This window comes from Liolophura sinensis, chromosome 9 (genome assembly GCF_032854445.1).
Source record: "Liolophura sinensis isolate JHLJ2023 chromosome 9, CUHK_Ljap_v2, whole genome shotgun sequence".
In the NCBI taxonomy this organism is placed as follows: domain Eukaryota; kingdom Metazoa; phylum Mollusca; class Polyplacophora; order Chitonida; family Chitonidae; genus Liolophura; species Liolophura sinensis.
In genome coordinates, this window is record NC_088303.1 from 8,724,861 (window position 1) to 8,742,572 (window position 17,712).

The following is a 17,712-nucleotide window of genomic DNA, read 5'->3' on the forward strand; positions in this document are numbered from 1 at the left end:
TTAAAGTAAAAAATATGCTGGGAGAGAGTAGCAGAAGAGAGAAGTTTAGCATTACTAGTCCATGTGAACATATCTCAATACTCCTTTTAACTGTATCAATGTCAAATTGATTTCTTTGATGGGTGTTTAACACCTGCACAGGTAAACATTTTCACATCTATGACAGTAGTCAGGCTTTAGACATGTAAATGAGATTTTGTACAACCCGAATGACAACCTGAATGATCTGGACCTGGCAACAATCTTGATACAACATGCTGCAGCTGGTAGGCAGGACTGTTTACAGTCCTTGATGCTTGTTAACGCAGTGTAAAGTGATGCACTGTATCAAAGGGTTGACAGCTTTAACCAAGCTCCTACTCAGGTAAATGGGACAAGCACACAAAAAGTCTCACACCAAGTGTAAAATCAGAGCACATAAAGAGTGGAAGAGGAGCACAGAAGTGCAATAAGAGCATGAAGGAAATGTGAGAAGAGCATAAAATGAGTGCAATATGAGAACAAAAGAAGTGTAATAAGAGTTCATTAGAAACACATGGACATTCTTTCTTTCAATACCTTTCTTCATGTTTCTTCATTAAGCTGACTGCTGACAGAGAATCACGTGCAGGTACATGTACATGTCTATTTACCTTGCTGAGCCAGCTCCTGTCCCCATAACTTTCTCTCCGAGCGAAGGCCCTCAATCACAGATTCCTGAGCCTGAGCTTGTGCCTGGAGTTTACCATTCTCCTGGTGAATAAAAACATACATGTGCGTAAGGAATGTAATGGAGGCATAAGTTCAGCTGTATGACACTACATGCGCCACTTGAAGGAGAGAGGAGCTCAGCAATGTCATATGAGATCCCATGACTATAATTACATATATTTACTCCCACAAACATACAAGCAGAATCAAAATTTGGCAATGCTGTAGCCATCTAGTCAATTAAAATGGTTTGAAAAAAAGTGCTCAAACATTGTCCAAAGCAGATATAAACATCACAAAAAACTACAATTAATTAGTTACATCCAGTGCCAACTTCACAAGTCATTCACTGGAATGGACAGAAGGACAAATGGACATGCAGACATGACGATGACAATATTCATGTACAATCGTGCATGGCTATGAAATATGAAAACAGGGTATCCGCAATCACTATTAGTTATGATAGTGCTCTAATTTGTACCATGTAGAGTAAGTTGCTGCGGTACTCCACTTTGTTGGGAGTGCAAAAGCACTCTACTTTGTTGGGGTTGTCATAGTAATCTACTTTGTTGGCGTTGCCATAGTAATCTGCTTTGTTGGGGTTGCTGAGGCACTCTACTTTGTTGGGCGTACCACAGTACTCTACTTTGTTGGGTGTACCACAATACTCTACTTTGTTGGGTGTACCACAATACTCTACTTTATTGGGTGTACCACAATACTCTACTTTGTTGGCAATGTCATAGTACTCTACTTTCTTGGGTGTTCCACAATACTGTACTTTGTTAGGCATACCACAATACTCTACTTTGTTAGGTGTACCACAATACTCTACTTTATTGGGTGTACCACAATACTTTACTTTGTTGGCAATGTCATAGTACTCTACTTTCTTGGGTGTTCCACAATACTGTACTTTGTTAGGCATACCACAATACTCTACTTTGATGGGTGTACCACAATACTCTACTTTGTTGGGTGTACCACAATACTCTACTTTATTGGGTGTACCACAATACTCTACTTTGTTGGCATTGCCATAGTGCTCTATTTTCTTGGGTGTTCCACAATACCGTACTTTGTTGGGCATACCACAATGCTCTACTTTGAAGGGTGTACCACAATACTATGCTTTGTTGGTCGTACCACAATACTCTACTTTGCTGGGTGTACCACAATACTCTACTTTGCTGGATGTACCACAATACCTTACTTTGTTGGATATACCACAATACTCCACTTTGATGGCGTACCCCAATACTCTACTTTGCTGGGTGTACCACAATAGTCTACTTTGCTGGGTGTACCACAATACTCTACTTTGTTGGGTGTGTCATAATATGCTACTTTGTTGGGTGTACCACAATACATTGCCATAGTGCTCTACTTTCTTGGGTGTTCCACAATACTGTACTTTGTTGGGCATACCACAATGCTCTACTTTGAAGGGTGTACCACAATACTATGCTTTGTTGGTCGTACCACAATACTCTACTTTGCTGGGTGTACCACAATACTCTACTTTGCTGGATGTACCACAATACCTTACTTTGTTGGATATACCACAATACTCCACTTTGATGGCGTACCCCAATACTCTACTTTGCTGGCTGTACCACAATTGTCTACTTTGCTGGGTGTACCACAATACTCTACTTTGTTGGGTGTGTCATAATACGCTACTTTGTTGGGTGTACCACAATACCCTACTTTGCTGCGTATGCCACAATACTCTACTTTGCTGCATGTGCCACAATACTCTACTTTGTTGGGCGTACCACAATACTCTACTTTGTTGGGTGTGTCATAATACTCTACTTTGATTGTTATACCACAATACTCTACTTTGCTGGCCGTACCACAATAGTCTACTTTGCTGGGTGTACCACAATACTCTACTTTGTTGGGTGTGTCATAATACTCTACTTTGATGGGTGTACCACAATACTCTACTTTGCTGGGTGTACGACAGCACTCTACTTTCTTGGCATACCACCATACTCTATTTTGATGGGTGTACCACAATACTCTACTTTGTTGGCGTACTACAATACTCCACTTTGATAAGTGTACCACAATACTCTACTTTGCTGGGTGTACCACAATACCCTACTTTGCTGCGTGTGCCACAATACTCTATTTTGCTGCATGTGTCACAATACCCTACTTTGTTGGGTGTACCACAACACTCTAATCTGTTGGGCGTACAACAATACTCTATTTTCTTGGGTGTACCACAACACTCTACTCTGTTGGGTGTACAACAATACTCTACTTTGTTGGGTGTACCACAACACTCTACTCTGTTGGGCGTACAACAATACTCTATTTTCTTGGGTGTACCACAATACTCTACTCTGCTGGGCGTACAATGATACTCTACTTTGTTGGGTGTACCACAACACTCTACTCTGTTGGGTGTACCACAACACTCTACTCTGTTGGGCGTACAACAATACTCTACTCTGCTGGGTGTACCACAATACTCTATTTTGTTGGGTGTACCACAATACTCTACTCTGTTTGGCATACCACAATACTCTACTCTGTTGGGCATACAACAATACTTTGTTGGGTGTACCACAACACTCTACTCTGTTGGGCGTACAACAATACTCTACTCTGCTGGGTGTACCACAATACTCTATTTTGTTGGGCGTACAACAATATTCTACTTTGTTGGGCATACCACAATACTCTACTCTGTTGGGCATACAACAATACTCTACTTTGTTGGGTGTACCACAACACTCAACTTTGTGAAGCTAGCATTATCAGTGGAAATGGAAAAACCTATAATTCCCCTTGTCGCATGCACAGATAAAACTGCAGTACCCTTTCAAACCTCGAGTCAAAGCCATAGCTGAACATAGGATTTGAACCAGCAATATTAATGGTCATACAGGGATTATAGGTTGAGACAGATGAGCCTGAGTGCATGAGGGTCCCAACTTCTGATAGTCTCCCAATATCCCTGTGACTCCACCATAGCAGCATGAACGGGCTATACTCTCCATCACACTGGAGACCTTTAACACGATTCAAGCTACTGTATAAAATACAGCCTTTGTTACAATACAGACATTCCAATTGCCACAGGCACACACATAACACGTAACATATAGGAAATATGTTATCTCTCTGTGAGAGATAAAAAACAGAAGAAGAGCTAGTGCAGAATGACAAGAATGAGATACTGGCAGATAACAACCTGTTTGAGGAGTTCCATTTGCAGCATCCTCTTTTTAGCCTCCTCCACATGTGCTTCTAGAGTCAGGATTTTTTCCTGTAAAGAAGAAATGACACCAGGAAGGAACATTTAATAACTGTAATTCAAGAACAGTGTTAAGGTGTGTTCATTTGTATGCTGCATGCATGCAGACCAAAAAATAGAGGAAATGAGTGCAGATTTCAATGCAATTAATTTACCACCTGACAACACTGAAGCACAAGCACTGTATGAGGATATAACAACATCACATGTAGGCTCATGGATTAAATCATTTTCCCCATAAGGAATCTGATAAAACACAGGCATAGAGAAAATTTTTAAAGATATAACTAGAATCCAAAATACCCCCTTCCATCTTCCAACATTTTCAAAAACAAAACAAAGAACACTGAAAAAGAAAAACCCTTAAAATAAATGACAGTGGCTTCACACAAATTGTTTCATGGGCCATATGTTGTGTGCACGGCGGCCAGATTAAGAAATTAGGGTAGGTTCAGTATGCAAGGAATAGACAAAATGGATGGACAAAATGGATGGACAAAATCTAAACACATGGAAAAGCTCGATTACACAAAGCCCTAAATGTGAGCCCTAAATTATGAAACTAATTCTCATATTGCCTTTAAACATAAGCACGCACAAGTTCTGATGATAGGCAAGATGTGAGGTAAGTTTCATCAAAACCGGCACAGTAGTTTGGGAGAAGATCCATGGACAAAAGCATGTCCACAGACAGAGGGACAGACAGACAGACAGATAGACAGGATGATTCCAGTACAACCTCCCCACCCCTACCTTAACTTTGTTGATGGGGGTATAAAGTGCAATGCAGTAAATACCCTTGGTCATGTTATATGTAATATTAAAGCACAGCTGCAAGAGCTGTGCTTAAAGATCCAGATCAATGAAAAAAAAAACAATAGGATTTGTCTACATATGATGTATCAAGGTTGATAAAAATTTGATAAGAGAGTTCAAGAAGATCATATTTAAAAGCCTGTCACAGAATATAACCCACATGACCTTTGCCAAATGTCATCAAAAAGGAAAAGGGTTCTTCTGAGTGCCAAAATGTACTGAGATATAAGTTTTGTAAACCTAGCAATAAGCATTTAAGAAACATAAGACTGTTTACAAGGAATAAACTGACAGGCTGACATCCACCACTTTTAATAATGACAATATCCCTTAGCCAATTTTGGCCACAGGATATAATGAAACACTTGATGAACCGCCTCTTCATTCAATGGGCAAACTAAACTGCTTTGGCTTCTATGCTGATTTGTGATGAAAGCCTATATATTTCAACACTGATTTACCACAGTACCAGACAGACTATAATTTTCAAGTCTGGGAAAAGTAGTTTTCACATTTGATGGACCAAAACAAGCTACATTCATAACCAGAGGCATTTCCAGAACCTGTAGCAGTGGCCAGCGGATCACCGCCTACATCCCAAAGACTTGATAGACAAGGGATCTATCTATCAGAGTACCAAGAGAGGAGTGATAAGGGATGCCAATCTAGAATGGACAGGATGTAATTCCAATAACCATCCCATTTCAACAAAGCACATCTATATTGTAAAAAATAATCAAATGCACTGACTAGGAGGCCATGCCAGAAATCCTTGTAAAAGTGATAATGTCAAATACGCTAGAGTAATAGCAATAAAGCCAACGCATCTTTTTCTACCTGAATGGCTATAAGTAAAGTGATGTGCTTAATTGTTACTGTCAGGTCCAACCCAAGATGTATTTTTCTCTGACTTGGAATAGTTTCTTTGCGATTTTAATACTGATTGATGAGTTAATGTGGCCTGCAATTTAGCAGCTCACAGACGTGTGGGTGGGGCGCAGCCCACACCTCAGGAGAGAATTAGGCAATTGTGATGATCTGTCCACCCACATACACTTTATTAAGTCAATAACCAGTATGGATGTTCTCACTCCGAGGCATCGTACTGTAGACTATAGCTCTAAGTATTGCACAGAAAGCTATTGAGCCTTCTCTTGCTAGCAGAACTGAGATTCTCTTTCATGACTGACATGTATAGTGGCTGCTAAATGGCCACATGTCATTCATTAAAGGCACTGTTACCACACAGACCAGGTAAATACACGAAAAGCTTGATCTTATGAGGTTCCAGCTAACTTTTTAAAAATAAAATCAGTTTAATATTATACTTTTAGGAGACTCACCTTATATTCTCCAGTTTGTTCCTGTTTAAAACGAGATAATTCTGTGATTCGACCTTTCTGTTCCTTAACCAGCTGAAAAATTAAGCGAAAAATCCCTATCAGCTTTCAGGTCGTTTTAAATTTGCTGCTCATCTTCCACTCAGTACATACAGCTCCTAAAACTCTAACAGCCGCTCTCTTTCAAACGTAACAATGGCTGACTGTAGTATATGAGACTTCAACAACCATGTACTGATCCCATAATGGCCGTTAGATGAACTATTCTGCGGATCTGTTTTCTTAGGGAGTCTAATCATCAAACTAATCTGTGAGCCTCACATGACCTTCAACTAAAAATAGTCCTTTCCAACGAACACAAATGTACAAAAACCTCAAGTCACATCCTAACACTAGCTGGATGAGAGACAGCTGGGATCGGCGAAAACCCATCTTACACAAAAAGTGTCCTCCCATTTAAAGGTGCGGCAGAACTTTTTTGACAACTTACTTTGATAATGCCATACATGTATACTTAAATTACCCAACATCCCTCCCCCCTACCCCCAAGAAACCCCTATTATAACATAATACCACCCCAACTGATCATACACACACACATATATATATATATATATATATATATATATATATATACATAAAGGGATTAGAAACTATATGCATGGCATATTGGTTTCGAACAACATCTGTGCCACTCCTATTAATTGTTTTAAGCCAAAAAAAAAAGGCACTGCAATATGTATGCAAAAAGTTTGAACCTAAGGTGTAATGTACTGGCAGGTGTAACGCACATCTTGATCTACTATATGTGCACATAGAGGCATCGTCTGTAGGAGCTCTCATCTGTGCATAATTAACTAGGCTGAAGGCTGAGCCATTAAGGCATGAAAAAATTGGTGTCTTCCTGACACGGTCTTTTGAAGAATTTCGATAAAGATAATAATCAGCCTCAATTACCATGGATATCAATCTTAATTAGTCTAAATGCTCATAGATATTAGTAAAAAAAACTGTCAGTGCCAGGCTCATTTGCCACTCAAGTAGACAGACTAACCGACGACAACTGGTCTAAATAGCTTCATCTTAAGGGACACAATCAAAGTGTAAAAGAAGATCATGTATGTGTTTTTTTGGGTGCGTCTATCCTGAGAGAAATTAACCAGGTATGAGGCCACAGCACAGTATCTCTTTTATGACAACTCAGATATTTGAATCCCCAATGTGATATCCGTGCTGACCCAGAGCTAGCATGTGTGATGAAGACTTGTTTTATCCAAAGGGTGACTTGATCAGTATGAATAACAAAGTGCCTTATACTGACTGACTTACAGAAGTCAGCTCGGACAACATCGATGCACTTCTTTCTTCTTTTCTTTGCGCTGCCAGCAAAGCCTGTTTGTTTGTTGCATTCTCTTGGCTGGTGTGTTCAAACGCAGTCTGCAGCTGGAATAAAAACACCATGACTATTACATCCCTGCGGCTGGACAGGAAAATGGGTTAATGACATCTGGCAACACACATGTGAATGTGTGAGCTGAACACAGTTTTAATAACAAGATCTATGAAAAAAAAACTGATGCAAATGGAAATCCCCTGATACAGTACAATGTATTGACAACACCTGCATATACACTGTACTGACAACTGCACATACACTGTACTGACAACTTCCTGCCTGTACACCGTACTGACAACAGCTGCATGTACACTGTACTGACAACAACTGCATGTACACCGTACTGACAACAACAGCCTGTACACTGTACTGCCAACAACTGCATGTACACCGTACTGACAACAACTGCATGTACACCGTACTGACAACAACTGCATGTACACTGTACAGCTGTACAACAACAATGATATTAACCATTCTGAACCCATTTACCTGGGTACAGTATATATGCACGCTGGAAAAATAATTTTCACTTGAAACATTAGGACCAGAAAATGATTCATTTATTTAATTGATTAGTGTTTTACACCGTACTCAAGAATATTTCACTTATATGACAGCGGGCAGCATTATGGAAGGTGGAAACCAGGAAGAGCCCGAGGGAAACCCACAACCAACTGCAGGTTGCTGGCAGACCTTCCCACGTACAGCCAGAGAGGAAGCCAGCATGAGCTGGACTTGAATTCACAGAGACCACATTGGTAAGAGGCTCCCTGGTCATGACACTGCGCTAGCGCGCTAACCAACCGAGCCACGGAGGTCCCAGCAGAAAATGAATAAGATGTATTAATGAATAGGCAAGAATAAGTAAACTCAAAAATTGTGAGTATCAATGCAACCCAACTCAACTGTCAATAATCATACAAGCATATTGAGTTTTAAAAGACCAAATGATATGCACCAAATACAAGCATCTCACACCCAATGTATTAAAGCTGTCACTTTCATAATCTCTAAAGAGTTTTCCAGATATAAGCATATTACTCCCTGACTTATAATGTTTGTGGTGGAGGTTCCATAGCTAACTGGTGAGGCAGAAAGGGGTGTGTCGTTGCCTCACAGTAGACAGTGTTCCACCCACTGTTGGGACAGTTGAGTGGACAGATGGTGCTATTAAATATTTTCTTCCTTATTTATTTTCTAAACATAAACAATACATGACACTGTTTTAGTGCTGTGTAATGTTTGCTGTATATTTTAAAATGACACTGAAGAAAATGTATTTTGTTACCTATATACTGTTTAGCATACAAAGGTCTTGAGGAAGAACAGCTTCCTGACTAAAGCTACCTTCAATAAATAAAGATATTATTATATTACCTGCTGCTGGGATCCACATAACATTTACACTCCTCCTCTTTTCAAGGTGAGTGCATAAAAACAAGCTAATTTTACATTCCACATTCCAATTATGTATGGACCAAGCTGGTTATTGAACTTCACTGAAGGGCCTACAAAATGAACCTACACACAAACTGAAATCCGACAATATTATGAAGCAGTTTTTGCATATAAAATGACCAATCTGAATTCAAGAAATCAATAAATATACCAAACTTAAGCACAGATCTGGCTAGTTTTCACACTTGATCTGATGTTTCATATGATGAACTTGCACACAAACTGTAAATAAACTCATATCATATTTCCATGGAATTCAGTGACAACCAATCAGAATGAAGAATATCATTAACAACCAAACTTTACAACCAAACATGGCAAACCACCTATAATCAGAATCAGGGGCATAAAATATGCACAGATCATATGTAAATATGACCCAGGGACCACAAAATCTCTGGTGTAAAATTATCAGATTTTAGAAATAGATCTATATATCCATATACTGCTTGAGAATTACAATCGGCAAGGCACAGCAGAGGTGGTGGCTTTGAAAATCTCAACATGACTCTTAACTATGTCCTTGGGCTCAAGAAGAAAACAGAATGCAAACTGTCAGAACCATTAACAAATGCCTGTCTAAGCATGAATGCACAAAAAGATGTACACATGTAATACTATGATGCACAGAAAATAGTCCCCATTTAAAATTGGCCAGCATCAACTTTAATATCAAACCACCATCCTTTGCAAAAGTGCTTCAAGTCTTCAGACAATCCCTGACAGACTTAGTTATGGATGTCCTTCTAGCTTGACAGGTTGTCTGCCAGCTCATAGATCCACGTCAGCCATGACAAAATTACGCTATTGGTTATATCTGAGAACCTAACAATTTAAGTACAGTGGATTTAAGGCCCTGGACACAAGGATTAAGTGATTTGCAGTGATACTGAAGAAATGTAAGGAAATGACATTTCAATTATTGGTGAATTCAAGGGTTTATGGCATTTGTTTTTGTTATTGCACTGCACTGATGAATCTTCAGTTTGAGAATCGTGGAGCCAAACTAAGTCCAGACAGATCGATACCGGTTCACACGTTCCTAGCTGAAGCTCTTTTCTTGGCTTGAGGCATCTAAAGAGAAAACTGGTGTACAGGAACAAAGTAAGTGGATATAGCAGCAAGAACCTATATCTCATTTCAAAATTCTTTCATGGGAATTATCTGAATATTAAGGATTAATTCCATAATAGTCTCACTTGTAATGTCTGTATTCATGAATATGTAACTATATTTCTAGACTGGAAATATAACATACATCCGTATCTTATATACACTAACTGCCCCATGAGTGCACCATGAGTGCACCATGAATGCATGCTCAATCACAAATGTCCCTCCAAAACAGCTCTTCTGTACATACGCCACTAGCCCATAAGAACGATGAAATGGAAATTTAAGGAGATCCACAGACCAATCATTTCCCCGTTGCTCTTCTAACTGCCACTGGATGTGCACTTCATCTGCTGATAGTGCCATTTTATGGTAATATAAATCAGCTAAATGGTACAATATGTCCTAGCTATTTTACCTCTTGAAATCTGTTGGCTTCAATCTGTAGAGCCATTCTGAACTCGTCTTCTAGATCTTGGTACTGTTTTGTCAGAGATTCGATCCTGAAACAAATTAAGGCCCATGAAATACAACACATAAATGTATGTATCTTCTAAGTACATTGTTTATAAGTACTAACATTTACATGTATAAGGGTAAAAGAGAATTTGGGTGAATACACGTGTATGTAAGGGTTCACCTAATGAAGGAAACCACAACGTAACGGTACAAGCCACAACATCTGTATGCACTCTCATTTATCAGGGACATCAATACGCATGATGAACATCAAACTTTTCAAAAATACAGGATGGTACACAGTCACCTAGGCAAGACAGGATTAAATCCTATAAGCTTCATACCTAAGACAGGCTAAAACAAGAAACTCAAGCACTTTGGCAGTGTAAGATGGATATAAAAACTTTAGTCAACATAAGATAGGACACAACCACCTTTAAGCAATATATTATTTATTCATTTATTTAATTCATGTGTTAATGTTGTACTCACTGTTTACTTATGTTATAGCAGCCAGATTTATAGATAGAAGGGACCAAAGTGCTTGGAGTAAACTGCCAGCCTTCAAGACCAAGGAATATGACAAACTGGACATAAACCAGGTGACAATTATTAACAGCTGGACTTCAGGATGCATGCACCCTTAACAGACAAGCAGTCACCAATCAAACCAGAGTTTTTAATCATCTGAGTGAGACAGGACACCCTCCACACAAGATGGAACTTGATCACCACCATAATTTTTTTTTTTTTTGATTGGTGTTTTACGCCGTACTCAAGAATATTTCACTTATACGACGGCTGCCAGCATTATGGTGGGTGGAAACCGGGCACAGCCCTTGGGAAACCCACGACCATCCGCAGGTTGTGACAGACCTTCCCACTTTTGGCCGGAGAGGAAGCCAGCATGAGCTGGACTTGAACTCACAGCGACCGCATTGGTGAGAGGCTCCTGGGTCATTATGCTGTGCTAGTGCGCTAACTGACTGAGCCACGGAGGCCCCACCACCATAATTAATACACCACGTAACAAGTCCACATTTGAGTAGGTTATAAACAGCGGACTTCAACAATAAGGGAACATTAACAGGAAGGGCCACAGGAAAGTCCATCACATCAGGTAAAAATTAAAGTAAATGCCAACCACTACCATTTGCAAAACCAAGGAAATCTATGGAAAATAAAATTGGCAATATCGAATTGAGGTGGGATAATTAGGTGTTTATGAAAGACGTGTCACTCTGGGACTCAAGGCCTGCCACTGAGAACCTCTTGTTTGATTGCTAAAATTTTTGTCTCATAATTATTTGTTCATAATTACAGGGTATAAACGTTACCAGCAGGGCATAATATAAAGGACTGGATTCCACATAATAGCCATAGCATGAAGTAAATGTACAAAACCTAAAGAGCGCAGAAGGACATGAAATTACTTGAAACAGACTAAGACAAAGTCTTGCAATGGTCAATGAACGGAGAGATGTTTATACATGAATGCTGGCTGCCGATGCATCAGGGAAATATTCTTGAGTAAGACATGAATCAAATAAATAAATAATTGCATGGTGACAGGCCATGTTATAATATACAACCCAGCAGCCTCAAATTTCTCACATCTACACGTTAAAATGTCATTTTGCAATACATGCAGTAATTTCATTTCATGTCTATATTTATATATATATATATATATATATATATATATATTCCTGGTTGGCAATTTAAGTAACATACACATGGCTGCGTGGTGTTGTGTGTTTCAGCTTTGGTTTGAACACATCAAGATAATTAAAGGCATACAGCAGAGAGGGTAACTAACAGCTGGCATTGAGGACAGTGTGATATCTGGCAAATGCTCACACATAACCTGTGAAATATGGCCTCTTGTCAATTTGCATGTACATCAGTCAGCGTTTTATTCTAACTGTTCATGTAAAGGCTTAATTAGTAACAGATGACACGAGGGCATCGTTGGAGACAATTACAAGTTACACAACATTACTTTGTGTGCAGAAGCTTATATTATGCCAGTACGTATCATCCTTCCTTCCAAACAAACCTCAAAACACCTTTTGAGTATCAATGGAACTCTCAGAATGGGGCAACATAAATCACTTGGTCATGGAAGAAATTTTAGTTTGTAGGTTTGTTGGTGTGGTTTGTTTGTACATCTACAGCTCCGGCTTATGATTCCACATTCACTCTGATCTCCTTCTCTGTCTGCCTGAATGAAGGCTATGTAATCTTCATGGAGCATGTGTGCCTTCCTTATCATGCATTCTCCTCACACAAACGTACACATGTATGTACAATTCAGACTAAAGCTTTAAAATCTCTGGTAGTAGATAGTGGTAAAATATGTTTACAATAATCAACATGAGTTTTCCCAAGAGTTTCATCATGTATAATTATAAATTGCAGAGTGCGTACCGGTATACCATACTGTCACAGATGTATTTTACAGTATGGTATACTCTTATCTTAGGAAAAATGATCAGGGTTTAATAAACACATGCTAATAAACTTTTAGTACTTATAGGAAATAAGACTGAACAGTCACTCCTTATAGCTTCAAGTGTAACTGGGTATTTGAGAAGCTTACACATACATGCATTATTCAACGACCCCATACAATGGTTGATTTTAACTGTATAGGTTATTAAATACAACACTAATTTATAAAAAGAAAGAATATCACGATATAAAAACTAATTAAGAATCGATTTATAATATACAACACAGCAGCCTCAAGTTTCTCACATCTACACATTAAAATGTCATTTTGCAATACATGCAGTAAGTTCATGTATATATATATATATATATATCATATATCAAGAGTTTCATCATGTATCATATCATATCATATATATATATATATATATATATATATATATATATATATATATATATATATATATATATATATATATATTCCTGGTTGGCAATGTAAGTAACTTGTACTTTAATGATGTAAAAATTAATGCATTCTGAAAGTATTAATATTAATTAGTAGAATATCAATAGATGTAGCAGTGTCAAAGACCACAACAGAGGAAAAAGAGCCATAATTTGTTGAAAATGAACGAAACAGTCTATTAGTAAATTTGAACTGTAATTGGTCTGTAATTTGTCCCATGCACTAAATTTCAATTCAGTGTAATCATGTAACCATTTAAAAAAAAAAAATGTCTGGTTAACTGATTCCTGATGGACTGACAGACAGGGTGCACAATTAACATTTAGTCCCAACTCGTACAGGTGTGTCCTGCCAGAATTACTGTCTGGAAGTTTCTATGTTTCTGCAAAAAATGTAAAAATGTGCACAAATATCAGAACAACCTTTGCCACTTATGCAATTAATTAACATTAAGCATTAAAATGATTAAAACATTATAGCTGGGGACCACATCATTAACTACAATTAAATCCTCCTATGGTATTTGAATATACTTATTCGAATAATTGCCTTTGCAAGTTTACAACAGAGAAGGTGGTAGATGTATAAAGTAATAAAACTCAGTCAACCTGACAATGCGTCAAAAACTGGTTAATTGTAAAGCCAATGTAAACAGTGCCTAAAATAAAGATATATACATATAAGTTCCCACATATTGTCACAGCATTCAGGAGACAAACAATTTAAACTTTATACTAGCAACAAACCACTATAAAGTTTTCACAGTACTGACATCTGCCAACATCAAAGCCTTTGTCCTTTTTTCACGCTCCTAAAAAATTTTTATTTCCCCCCCCCCCCCCAAAATATTTCTTCAAGGTCTGTAAGCTTTGCATTAGTCGTCAAGAAGACAATTTCTGCACACACATACCCATACAAGAGAAGCCTTTTACCGCCACAATTCACCTGAAGGGTGCAAGTTTGTGACCTCCAAAACAGCCAATAACCTTCTACCCTATGTATGCTGATATCTTCTGAATTTGATCATCATCCTATGACTTTAACCCTAATCAGACACTCACTCTTAATCTGGCAATTGTCCAGTTATACACAAAAGATTGAAATTAACTCAGAGCCCTGGATATCATCATACACCATGCAATGGCAGCATTTCTCCAACAGTGCAAATTCTTATGTACCTCACCAGTTTCTGGCAGCTAGAGGACAAAAACAAAATCCAATCCGTATAATCCCAAATCCTATACATTAATTATCATATTATCCTTACTGTGACCTCTGTTGTGACCCTTTAAGTAATACCTTGTGTTTCTTTCATTGTTATGCATTGTAAATGAATCTGCCCAGCTTTAGGCTAACGACCTAGATCTGTGGCTGTTTGCAGTTTAAAGCCTGTTCAACTCATCTTTATGAATGCTCACTGTCAATGTATATATGTTTTCTCGAAATAAGTCCATCACTCTCCGTATGATGTTCTAACCAACCGCAAATGTTACTTGCACCTGTTCCTGATTACTCACTATTTTTTTTTCCACACATGTGCATCCATGTTGAGATGGAGCATATATTTGTGATATATCACAAGTGTATATATAAAGTGTAAATATTTAGTACATAGCGATGCTATATAATCCCAACTTCTGGAAACAATTACTTTTCCATTTGCCATTCTTAAAAATGGAACAAATGGTTTCTGAAAGCCGGGATTCTATACTATACTCTCACCACAATGCTGGCCACCATCGTATTAGTGAAATATTCTTGAGATTGAGGTAAAACAGTAATTAAATAAATAAATAAATAAATCAAAACCGTTCCACATCATATACCCATTGCAGCTAGGCTTTTCTGAGCGACCTGGGACAAAAAAATTTAAAATCATCTAAAAAAAAAGAAAAGAAAATCAATACACAAACGAGTAATGGCCAGCCAGCAGAGCCGCAGGATAGTTACAGCTTACTCAAGACAAGCGGCTACAACATTAAGGCTGATGTGCTCCACTTAAGCGGGGATTAAAATTTTTAACAAACAGTGCACGTCTCTTTCACATTCATAGCTGCTATATTACTGTCACAAACCTGCTAAATTAAAACAAAAAAGGAGACTGCACACTCCGTAGAAAGCCCAACCATGTACTACAAGAATGGCTCTCAACAGTAATTTGATAAAGCTGACATATACAGTTTAACGATAAGGTCAGAAATCTCTGGCTTGACTGACCCACTTGAAAGTGTTAAATCTCTTCAAAGTTATAGGTCCCCTACATTTCATTATGATTTAATCTGACTGGTGTTTAACACCTCACTCAAGAATATTTCACTTATATGAAGGTGGCCGTCATATTATGGTGGGAGGAAACTGAGCAGAGCCCGGGGCATGGGGTTGGGAATATCTAATAAAAAAGTCCATAAATGTTTTACAATGTCAGTGGCCGTTACTTGTTATTCAATGGCTGTATCATAGTTTCACAGGGCCTTGCTGATAATGACAGCACATGTGGCCATTTGAGTAGTCTATTGTTCATTGAAGGCCACTTGTATTTGACCAATGCGGTGTGCATCTGGCAAAGTTGCATCCGGGAAAGTTGCATGTGGGAAAGTTGCATCCGGGAAAGTTGCATGTGGGAAAGTTGCATCTGGAAAGGTTGCATCTGGGAAAGCTGCATCTGGAAAAGTTGCATCTGAAAGAAGTTGCATCTGGAACAGTTGCACCCGGGAAAGATTATTGGTTTCCTCATGTATCTAAAGTTCAAAATCCTAGAGAGCTGTATTGGACAAAAGTCAAATAAATGAATAGAAAGGAATTTTTAAGGACTATGTGTTCTGTCGTCTGGCACACGTCATAATCTGACAGCTAAAGTAAAACAGCACACTTTTTTATAATGTGAAATTCCTTGCAGCACACAATTTGTTGAACATTTTCAGTTCAATTCAATTTGTTTATTTATATATCTCACTGTTGTAGGATGCGATATACACAAGAATTTTTCACCTATATGATAGCAGCCGACAGTTTAATGGGTGAAGGAATTAAAGCCGCGTGCCTTAGGTACACCATCCCAGTGAGTCCAATTCAAAATGATAAATCTCCAAGTCACTTAACACATGCTTTTTTTCTTATGCAGCAATAAAATTCTCTACCAACTCGCAATTCAAATTCCAACACACACTGCTTTTTCATTATGGCGCCTGCTGTCAAAATGATAATCCTGTGAGGTTTCTGCATCTGGTCAATGTTTGCATGGTGTCAGATACTATCATAGAGAACAACACAATGACATCAACCCATTTCCCATAATAAAACCAAAATCCACATGAGACAGTAGTGAGGCATGAATTCAAAGTGTGTACGCACAAAGAAAGTCAGAATAGTCTGAAATCATAACACATGCATACAAGCTGGCATGCATTCAGATTTTGAAAAGATATACTCTAGATATACTTGAACATATGGCAGATCCTGTATTTGCCTCAAACATTCACACACATATATGTACCATTTTAGAAGCAAATAATTAGACAAAATACAAATAAGCAGATTTTATAAAAGGCCTGTAAGACAGTTCACCCATATCAGGTTTTCTTTACCTTTTTGGACATATAATACCCATGTTGTTAAGAGCATTTTGATCAGGGGATCATTTTTTTGTTTTTCTTCCTCTGGAGTTAGGTCAATTAAATGATATGACTCCAATCATTAATTTAAAGGGCCACTATTTGTACCATCATCAGAATGTCAGATATACCCTTCAGAAATACAATCCTTATGAATAACTATAAATCTAAACATGCAAAGTTTGATTTCCCCGATAAATCAGCTGAAGGCAATAATGTTAACCATGCAACAATCACATAATTGAATAAAATCGCAAAGAAACTTATAATGGTTGGACAGTACAGAAAATTTTTCATGTTATTATCATTCAACATTATGTGAGCATCAGGCATGCAAAAACCATACACCTATTGCACTAGAGTATGCTGCAGGTTCACATTCTATGTCAAACTATATACGGGGATGATGTACGGGGGTGGGGGGTATGAGTTGATTTGCACAGGCGCTTTTCCGGCCCAAAGGGTCGATGCGCGCCAATTCTTGGCGTCATTGAAAGTGCCTTTAACCTAGATAATATATAAAGCAAGAGTATATTATTTTAACCTTAACTAGGTATGTTTCATTTATTTTCTAAACTCTGGGGAAAAATTAATACTAGTGCTATGGATGTTGTAGCTTTACCAGACGA

General features: G+C 38.2%; 1 protein-coding gene across 2 annotated transcripts in view; it reads right to left on the bottom strand.

The window, feature by feature from the left end:
* LOC135475526 (leucine-rich repeat and coiled-coil domain-containing protein 1-like) overlaps nt 1-17,712 on the bottom strand; it is a 199,378-nt gene that overhangs the window by 8,599 nt on the left and 173,067 nt on the right. For both annotated transcript variants that reach the window (XR_010445058.1, XM_064755451.1), the window contains exons 9-13: nt 10,512-10,596; nt 7,453-7,566; nt 6,127-6,198; nt 3,905-3,979; nt 633-732 (exon numbers count right to left, since the gene is read on the bottom strand). Coding sequence is in view for 1 of the 2 variants with exons in the window: in XM_064755451.1 (XP_064611521.1) it covers nt 633-732; nt 3,905-3,979; nt 6,127-6,198; nt 7,453-7,566; nt 10,512-10,596 (446 nt within the window). In the remaining variant the exon portion in view is untranslated. The remainder of the gene's footprint in view (nt 1-632; nt 733-3,904; nt 3,980-6,126; nt 6,199-7,452; nt 7,567-10,511; nt 10,597-17,712) is intronic.